This window comes from Macrobrachium nipponense, chromosome 30 (assembly GCF_015104395.2).
Source record: "Macrobrachium nipponense isolate FS-2020 chromosome 30, ASM1510439v2, whole genome shotgun sequence".
Classification (NCBI taxonomy): Eukaryota; Metazoa; Arthropoda; class Malacostraca; order Decapoda; family Palaemonidae; genus Macrobrachium; species Macrobrachium nipponense.
The window spans coordinates 38102867-38112101 of record NC_087218.1 but is presented as its reverse complement, the minus strand read 5'-3'; the positions used below and the strand labels follow the sequence as shown (position 1 = coordinate 38112101).

At 54.9% G+C, this 9235-nt stretch overlaps 1 protein-coding gene across 1 annotated transcript in view; it reads right to left on the bottom strand.

Annotated features, from left to right (window-relative positions):
* Positions 1–3198: 3198 nt before the first annotated feature.
* LOC135202115 (basic proline-rich protein-like) overlaps positions 3199–9235 on the bottom strand; it is a 66504-nt gene continuing 60467 nt past the window's right edge. Inside the window, exons 4-8 of the mRNA XM_064231366.1 lie at positions 5728–7229; positions 5294–5639; positions 4917–5114; positions 4192–4764; positions 3199–4040 (exon numbers count right to left, since the gene is read on the bottom strand). Of these exons, the coding sequence (XP_064087436.1) occupies positions 3199–4040; positions 4192–4764; positions 4917–5114; positions 5294–5639; positions 5728–7229 (3461 nt within the window). The remainder of the gene's footprint in view (positions 4041–4191; positions 4765–4916; positions 5115–5293; positions 5640–5727; positions 7230–9235) is intronic.

The following is a 9235-nucleotide window of genomic DNA, read 5'->3' as shown; positions in this document are numbered from 1 at the left end:
AAGAAAGAAAGAAAGAGAGAGAGAGAGAGAGAGAGAGAGAGAGAGAGAGAGAGAGAGAGCAGACAAAAAAAGATACGGACTGTATTAGTGCGTGCATACTTGTTGCAAACGTTCAATTGAACTAAAGAATTCATTGAAGAATCATTTGAGTAGGGGAACTTTTGGTAACAATTATAAATTGCTTGTGAAAATGATTTCTGAAAAATTAACCATCACAAACACAAGTCGCTAATGAAACTCTGTGTGTTTGTTTGTGTGTGTGTGTGTGTGTATGTGTGTGTGTTAGGTGATCTCTTCATTCTGTATATCCCATTACCTCACGTTATTATTTCCTTCCATAAACAGCAGAATACTATTCTTTGGAAGCTTGAATTTCAAGTCACTGGACCCTGTGGTGGTGGGCTTATTCTATATGAATGAGGTTCATCTTTAGAATAATAATAATACTAACTTTGAGACTACAACGGTCCCCTAGTAAGGCTAAAAAGGTTAAAATAGAGCGGACGATAAACTAGCTCACGAAATCAGGAAGCAGAAAACTTCTTAATGGTATCAGACATCCGTTGTCTACATATCCTAAGAAACAAGTGGCCAGCGTTACGCACGAGTTCTATGTCAGTGAAATATTATTACCCAATAATTCAAGTTACTCATTGCATAATGATTTGTTGACAGGCGTGCGAATTGTTAGGGACAGTTGGGACGGGCAACCAGAGGTCCTGTTCTTGCCCAGGGCCAGAAAAATAAGAAAAAGGTAGAAAGGAAAGGGGTTCTATAAACCGTATTCATATGGAACAAGCCCACCAAAGGCGTTCCTCGTGCGTAGACAGCATGTCTAAAAGGTGGCCTGACTTTGGGGTATTATGTTTTATATTATATATATATATATAGATATATATATTATATATATATATATATATATATATATATATATATATATATATATATATATATAGATGCTTAAAAAATCACAGTAGATGCACGTGACTTCATAAATAAGCGAATACCACGGGAAATAATAGTCAGGATCCTGCCTATTATTTCCCGTGGTATTCGCTTATATATAATATATATATATATATATATATATATATATATATATATATATAATTATATATATATATATATATATATATATATATATATATATATATATATATAGATATATATATATATATATATATATATATATATATATATATATATATATAATATATAGATAGACAGAGTAATATTAATATAAACCTCAATTGAAGCATTATACACTAAGCATGGTAGTACACACATTAGATTCTCTATTTTTCGGTTTTTATAACGCAAAAATCGGTCTCTCTCTCTCTCTCTCTCTCTACGGTCTCTCTCTCTCTCTCTCTCTCTCTCGCTCTCTCCTCTCTCTCTCTCTCTCTCTCTCTCTCTATCTCAAAACTTATTGAATGCAAAGCATTAAACCTAATGTAGGAACAAATGAAGAATTACGGACCTTCGGGGCAAGAAAGAAAGAAAAGAAAGAAAGAACGAAAGAAAGCAAAAAGAAAGAGAGAGAGAGAGAGAGAGAGAGAGAGAGAGAGAGAGAGAGAAGAGAGAGAGGAAGTTTCAGCAATTTATAAACACCAACAAGAGACAAGACAATTAAAAATTCAGAATCTTTCCTGCTATATTTCGATAAACCAAAATATCTCTCGTGGAATATAGAAAATCAACGAAAAATCGAGAGTGAGAGAGAGGAAAGTATATGAACTGGATACTTCAGATATTGATTTCAGTTTGAAGAAAACGTGGCCTTACCTGGCCTTGGCAGCAGCTGTTATTAGGACGTTTTTGTCCAGATGTTGTTCGAAATCCGGAAGAATAGTCGTCTTGTTTGGTGTGGCTGCCTATTCGCTGGCGAGATTTCTCTCCTGACTGATGATGATGGAGCTGAACAGCCTAAGGAAAAGGAACTGAACGAGAGAATTGCGCGTGCACTTGGACAGGATAATAATTCTTCAGCTACAACAGAGGCTCGACTACCAAGAAGAGACGCAGAAGGCGGGCGGAAGGGAAGAACGCGTTCGTGAAATCCAGATCACTCAGGAGGTGTTGCAACAGCAGGCCTTGCAAGAAAGGCCCACTCGCTCGAAGCTGGAACGCTAAAGAGAAGAGGGAGAAACGGCAGCTGGAAGACAAGATCCTGAAGATGGCCGAAGAAAACCAGCATTTGAAGAACAACGTGAAGGAAATTGGTCAGAGGAACGATGCCCTTTGTGAGAGGATAAGGGAACTGTCTGGGCAGTCGCCAGACGCAAACTGCCTGCTTGAGGGGCTCGAGAAACTCCTACGACAGAAGGAGATAGACGTGCAGGTAAAGATGGCAGAACCGGCGCGGATAGCGAGGCTCATCCAGGAACAAAAAGACTCAACCGAAAAGTGGGAATCCGACAGGAAAGACCTGGATCTGAGGTTGGAGCGACTGCAGAAGGACTTGGAGGACCTCTTGGAAGGAAAAGTGTGGACTCTAGTGTGAAGTTGAGACAGCGAAACTCAAGAGGAACGAGCTGGCATGCCTTCTAGAGGAAGGAAATGGCCGCCTGGAGTCGCTGGAGAAGAAGGCCGGTGTCCAGAGCGAACGGAACAACCAGATGGATGATGAGGTTGGATGGCTGCGAGGAACGAAGGAGAAAATGGTCTCCGATTTGAAGAAGCAACTGAAAACTGCAGAAGATTCTGTCGATCCTCAAGAAATGGCGTGATGAAGACTGCACTGGACTCACTCAGACGGGTAAGATGGGGAAAATTTGAGGAGGATGTTTATTGAATGGAAAATTTGATGTTTATTTTGTAAAAAGTTTATTTTGTTAATCCTTGAAGGAAATTGAACTAAAACAGATATAAATATGTTAAGATATTTTCTTAGAGTTTTATTGATTCCTGGATGGAAAAGAACAGCGAGGGAATATAGAAAGGGTGAAGAAGATAAGGGGATTCGTGTAGGTGCCGGGAAAAGAAACAGGACTAGGAGAAGCCCCAAGAAAATTTAGAGGATTCAATAGGATGGGGGGAGGTGCCAGGAGAAGAAAGAGGGGATTCAGTAGGATTCGTGGAGTGCAAGGAAAAGAACTACAAGATTCAGAGAATCCCCAAAAGAATTATGAGGATGCAGTGGCATATTCTGGTTCTAAGGAACAGAATAGCTATTATACTGTTCAGGGACTTGGCGGGCTAGGCTCGCCACTGGTCCCGGGACGGGCGGGCAGGTGTCCGCCACTGGTCCGGGGACGGGCGGGCGTGGCCCGCCGCTGGTCCCGGGACGGGCGGGCAGGCGTCCGCCCCTGGTCCCGGGACGGGCGGGTGTGGCCGCGCGCGGGTCCCGGGATGGGCGGGCAGGCGTCCGCCCCTGGTCCCGGGACGGGCTGGGCAGCTGGCCCGCCGCGGGTCCCGGGACGGGGGCGGGCAGGCATCTGCCCCTGGTCCCAGGACGGGTCGGGCAGGCGTCTGCCCCTGGTCCCCCGGGACGGGCGGGCGTGGCCCGCCGATGGGTCCCGGGACGGGCGGGCAGGCATCTGCCCCTGGTCCCCGGGACGGCAGGCATCTGCCCCTGGTCCCGGGACGGGCGGGCGTGGCCCGCCGCGGGTCCGGGACTTGGCAAGGTAGGCGTCCGCCCCTGGTCCGGGACGGGCAAGCGTGGCCCGCCGCGGGTCCTGGGAGGGTCGGGGATGGCGTCCCCGCCCTGGCCCCATCCCGGGACAGGCGGGCAGGCGTCTGCCCCTGGTCCCGGGACGGGCGGGCAGGCGTCCGCCCCTGGTCTCTGGGATGGGCGGGCAGGCACCGCCCCTGGTCCCGGGACGGGCTGGCGTGGCCCGCTGCAGGTCCCGGGACGGGCAGGCGTGGCCCGCCGCGGGTCCCGGGACGGGCGGGCAGGCGTCCGCCCTGGGGTCCCGGGACGTGCGGGCAGGGGTCCACCCCTGGTCCCAGGACGGGCTGCGTGGCCCACCGGGGCGGGGCCCGGACGGGCGGGCAGGCGTCCGCCCTTGGTCCCGGGACGGGCGGGCAGGCGTCTGCCCCTGGTCCCGGGACGGGTGGGCAGGCGTCCGCCCCTGGTCCCGGGACGGGCGGGCAGGCGTCCGCCCCTGGTCCCGGACGGGGGGCGGGCAGGCGTCCGCCGACCCCTGGTCCCGGGACGGGCGGGCAGGCTCCGCCCCCTGGTCCCGGGACGGGGCGGGCAGGCGTCCGCCCCTGGTCCCGGGACGGGCGGGCAGGCGTCCGCCCCTGGTCCCGGGACGGACGGGGCTGGGCAGCGTCCGCCCCTGGTCCCGGGACGGGCGGGCAGGCGTCCGCCCCTGGTCCCGGGACGGGCGGGCAGGCGTCCGCCCCTGGTCCCGGGACAGGGGCGGGCAGGCGTCCGCCCCCTGGTCCCGGACGTGGCGGGGGCAGGGGTCCGCCCCTGGTCCCCGGGACGGCCGGGCGGGGCCCGGCCCACCGCGGGGTCCCGGACGGGCGGGCAGGCGTCCGCCCCTGGTCCCGGGACGGGGGCGGCAGGCGTCCGCACCCTGGTCTCGGGACGGGCGGAGGGCAGGCGTCCCGCCCCTGGTCCCGGGACGGGGCGGGCAGGCAGTCCGCCCCTGGTAGGGACGGAGCGGGCAGGCGTCAGCCTCTGGTCCCTGGGAGGGGCGGGCAGGCGTCCGCCCCTGGTCCCGGGACGGGCGGGCAGGCCGTCCGCACCCTGGTCCCGGGACGGCGGGCAGGCGTCCGCCCCTGGTCCCGGGACGGGCGGGCAGGCGTCCGTCCCTGGTCCCGGGACGGGCGGGCGGGAGGCGTCCGCCCCTGGTCCCGGGACGGGCGGGCGGCGGCGTCCGCCCCTGGTCCCGGGACGGTCGGGCAGGCGCCGCCCCTGGTCCCGGGACTGGGCGGGCAGGCGTCCCCGCCCCTGTCCCGGGTACGGGCAGGGCAGGCGTCCGCCCCTGGTCCCGGGACGGGCGGGCAGGCGTCCGCCCCTGGTCCCGGGACGGGCGGGCAGGCGTCCGCCCCTGGTCCCGGGAAAAGGGCGGGCGGGGCAGGCGTCCTCCCCTGGTCCTGGGAAGGGCGGGGGAAGGGCGTGGCCTGGCGCGGGATTCCCCGGGGCGGCAGGCGTCCTGCCCCTGGTCCCGGGACGGGTCGGGTAGGCTTCCGACTGGGTCACGGGTTTTGCGGCGTCCGCCCCTGGTTCCAGGACAGGCGGGCGTTGCCCGCCGCGGGTCCCCGGGACGGGCGGGCAGGCTCCGCCCCTGGTTTTAGCCGGGAAAAAGGGCGGGCGTGCCCGCCGCGGGTTTCCCGGGACCAGGCGTGGCAGGGCGTCCGCCCTGGTCCCCGGACGGGCGGGCTAGGCCCGCCGCGGGTCCCAGGGACGGGCGGGCAGTAGTCCGCCCCGGTCCCGGTACGGTGGGCTTGGGCAGGTCGTCGCCCCTCCGCCCCTGGTCGGGACGGGCTGGGCAGGGCGGGCGGCCCCCCTGGGTCCCGCGGGACGGGTTTGCAGGCGTCGCCCCGGCCCCGTTCCCCGGGTTACAGGCGGGCGTTGCCCGCCGCGGGGGTCCCGGGACGGGCGGTGGGCAGGCGTCCGCCCCTGGTACCGGAAGGGCGGGCGTGGCCCGCCGCGGGTCCCGGGATAGGCGGGCAGGCGTCCGCCCCTGGTCCCCGGGATGGGCGGGTCAGCGTCTGCCCCTGGTCCCGGGACGGGCGGGTAGGCGTCCGCCCCTGGTCCCGGGACGGGCTTGCAGGCGTCCGCCCCTGGTTCCCGGGACAGGCAGGCGTGCCCAGCCGCGGGTGCCCGGGCACGCGGGTCCCGCGGCGGGCAGATGCGTCCACCCCTGGTACCGGGAAGGGCGGGCGTGGCCCGCCGCGGGTCCCGGGATAGGCGGGCAGGCGTCCGCCCCTGGTCCCTGGGACGGGCGGGCGTGGCCCGCCGCGGGTCATGGGACGGTCGAGCAGGCGTCCCGCCCCTGGTCCCGGGACGGGCGGCAGCGTCCGCCCCTGGTCCCGGGACGGGCGGGCAGGCCGGCGTCTGCCCCTGGTCCTCCCGGGACGGGTGGGCCGGGACCGCTGCTTGTCCCGGGGGACGGGCGGGCAGGCGTCTGCCACTTGTCCCGGTATGGGGGCGGGTAGTGGCCACCACCGCGGATCCCTGGACGGGCAGGCATCCGCCACCGTTCCCGGGGACGGGCGTGTCGCCCTCAGCTTCGTGGTGTCTCGGGACGTGCGGCTGGTGTTTGCCTGGCCGTTCTGGGTCCCGTGGCCCTGCCCTGCCCGCCCGTCCCAGGACGTGTGGAGGAATCCTCCTGCCTGGTGTCTGCCCGTCCACGGACTCTTGTAGACACCACTTGCCCGTCTTTTTTTTTTTTTTGGATCCATGGCAGACATCGCCGGCCAGTCCTTGGACCCCTGTTGGGCCCGGGGCCTGGTCTTCCTGGACACATGGTGGACACCGCCGTGGGTCCCGGGATGGGACCTGTGACGGTTAGCGGACCCACTGTTGGTCCTGTGACGGGCGGGCCAGGCATCCGCCACTGGTCCCGGGGATGGGTGGGCAGGCGTTTGCCACTGGTCCCGGGATTGGTGCGGGCGGGCCCGGGCTGCGGTTCCCGGGACGGGCGGGCGGAGGCTTTCCGCACTGGTCCCCGGCGGGACGGGCGGGCGGGGGGCGTGGCCCGCAGCAGGTCCCCTGACGGGCGGGCAGGCGTCCGCCCCTGTCCCGGGGACGGGGCGGGCGTGGCCCGCCGCAGGTCCCGGGACGGGCGGGCGGGCGTCCGCCCCTGGTCCCCGGACGGGCGGGCGGGCTAGGCCCGCCGCGGGTCCCGGGACAGGCTGGGAGGTGTCCGCCCCTGGTCCCGGGACGGGAGGGCAGGAGTTCCGCCCCTGGTCCCGGGACGGGCGGGCAGGGCGTCTGCCCCTGGTCCCCGTCCACGGGCGGGCAGGCGTCCGCCCCTGGTCCCGGGACGGGCGGGCAGGCGTCCGACCCTGGTCACGGGACGGGTGGGCAGGCGTCTGCCCCTGGTCCGGACAGGCGGGCGTGTGGCCCGCCGCGGGTCCCGGGACGGGCGGGCAGGCATCCGCCCCTGGTACCGGGAAGGGCGGGTGTGGGCCTACCGCGGGTCCCGGGACAGCGGGCGGACGTCCGCCCCGGTGGTCCCGGGACGGGCGGCGTGGCCCGTCGCGGGTCCTGGGACGGGCGGGCAGGCGTCCGCCCTGGTCCCGGACGGCGGGCAGGCGTCCCCTATGTCCTTTTAAATAATTTAACTTCCTTAATTTTAATGTGTATTATTTTTTGTACACTTGTAAGAATAACTTTTTTTAACTTTTGCATTTCTGAATTTTTAGTTTCTAGTTTTGTTTTTACAATTTTACTAGGAAATTTATTTTTCATTTTAACAGCCTGATGATGTAATTAACTTGATAATTACGAAACGTTACAATAAAGACAGCATGTACATCTGTGTGTATCCTCTTCCCTTCATTGATGGTTATTAATATCGATTGACTCCTGGCTCCTGGCAATAAGCTGTATATGTATATATATATATATATATATATATTATATATATATGTATATATATAATATATATATATATATATATATATATATATATATATATATATATATATGTATATATATATCTGACAAACCAGTGGATAGTGCTACGACAGCGGCTTTGGGATATGGGTTAAGCTTTTTTTTTTTTTTTTGGTGTATTTAATGGTAACCTGGACTCTGTCGACATCTCAAAATCCTTTTGTTATTTAGAAAAAATTGAATCAAAAACCTATGCCCTGATGATATCAATATTTTTGAAAAGTTATTGTGTATGGTGCTATGAGTAAACCTTCTCCCCCTAATGTACCCGTGAGATTTCTCCAGGCTTTTAAGAAAATTAAAGAAGACGAAACAGTGAAGGTGACAAAAGCAGATAAATCTAATGCCAGTGGTAATAATGAATAAAAGTGATTATATAAGTAAAATAATGACATTGCTAAATGACACTGATACTTATACGAAACTGAGGTCTGACCCTACACAGACAGTTAACTCCCATTTTAATAAACAATTAAATCCATTTTGAAGGGCTTGGACCATTTAATTAAACAGTTTGTACACAAACAAAAAGCAATGCGCCTCCCTACCTTACATGTATGGTTTAGTCAAGACACATAAAATCAATAACCCTATCAGACCAATCATTAGTTCAGTGGGCTCAGTTTCGCATAATTTATCTAAATGGCTTGTAAAAATTCTTACTCCTTTGGTTGTTTGGTAGAAATATTTCTAACACGAATGTTAAAAACAATGTTGATTTTATAAGCAAATTGAATAGTTTAAATTTGAATTATGATTTTAATATGGTTAGTTTTGATGTTGTCTCTTTATTTACAAAAGTGCCTGTAGATGATTACATTTGGAAGAGGAATCAGAGCGTCATGACATTCCCTTAAGTGTAGCATATCTCATTAGTCTCATAAGGTTATGTATCAAAGATAGTAAATTTTGTTTCAATGGGGAATTTTTTGTACAAAAGTTTGGCATAGCCATGGGTAATCCTTATCTCCTGTCCTTAGCAATATTTACATGGAATTTTTTGAGAAAAAACTCTTACCCAAGAATTTTGCCCCAAAAAGTTATTTGGTTTAGATACGTGGATGATATCTTCTGTATTTGGCCAGTTCACGAAAACCTCCAGATTTTCCTTAATAATCTCAATAATTTAGTCCCTTCTATAAATTTACTGTAGAGGAAGAAAGAAATTGTATTTGAATTTTCTTGATGTAACTGTCCATAGAAATGATAGAAATTTCACCTTTTCAGTCTTTCGAAATCAACTAATATTGCCTCTTTTGTTCATTACTACTCCAATCACCATCAAAATGTTAAATTCTCTGTTTTTTTTCTGGGATATTCCTAAGGGCTTTACGTGTCTGTAGCCCGCAGTTTATTGACGCTGAAATTAAAACTATTTATGATATTGCATTGAAACTTAAATACCCAAGGACTTTTGTAGATATGGCATGGAAAAGAGCTAGAAAAACATTTTATTCAACTAATGACAAACTTGAATTTAGTAAGCATAACATTCTAAAATTACCTTATGATGAAAGGTTTTTAGATATTCCTAGAATTTTAAAGCTTTTTAACATAAATGTTGTTTTCAGTAATATTAATGTCAAGAGTTTAGTAATAAAAAAAATTCTCCTAAAGATCTTCCAGGCTGCATATATGAAATTCCTTGCAAAAAGT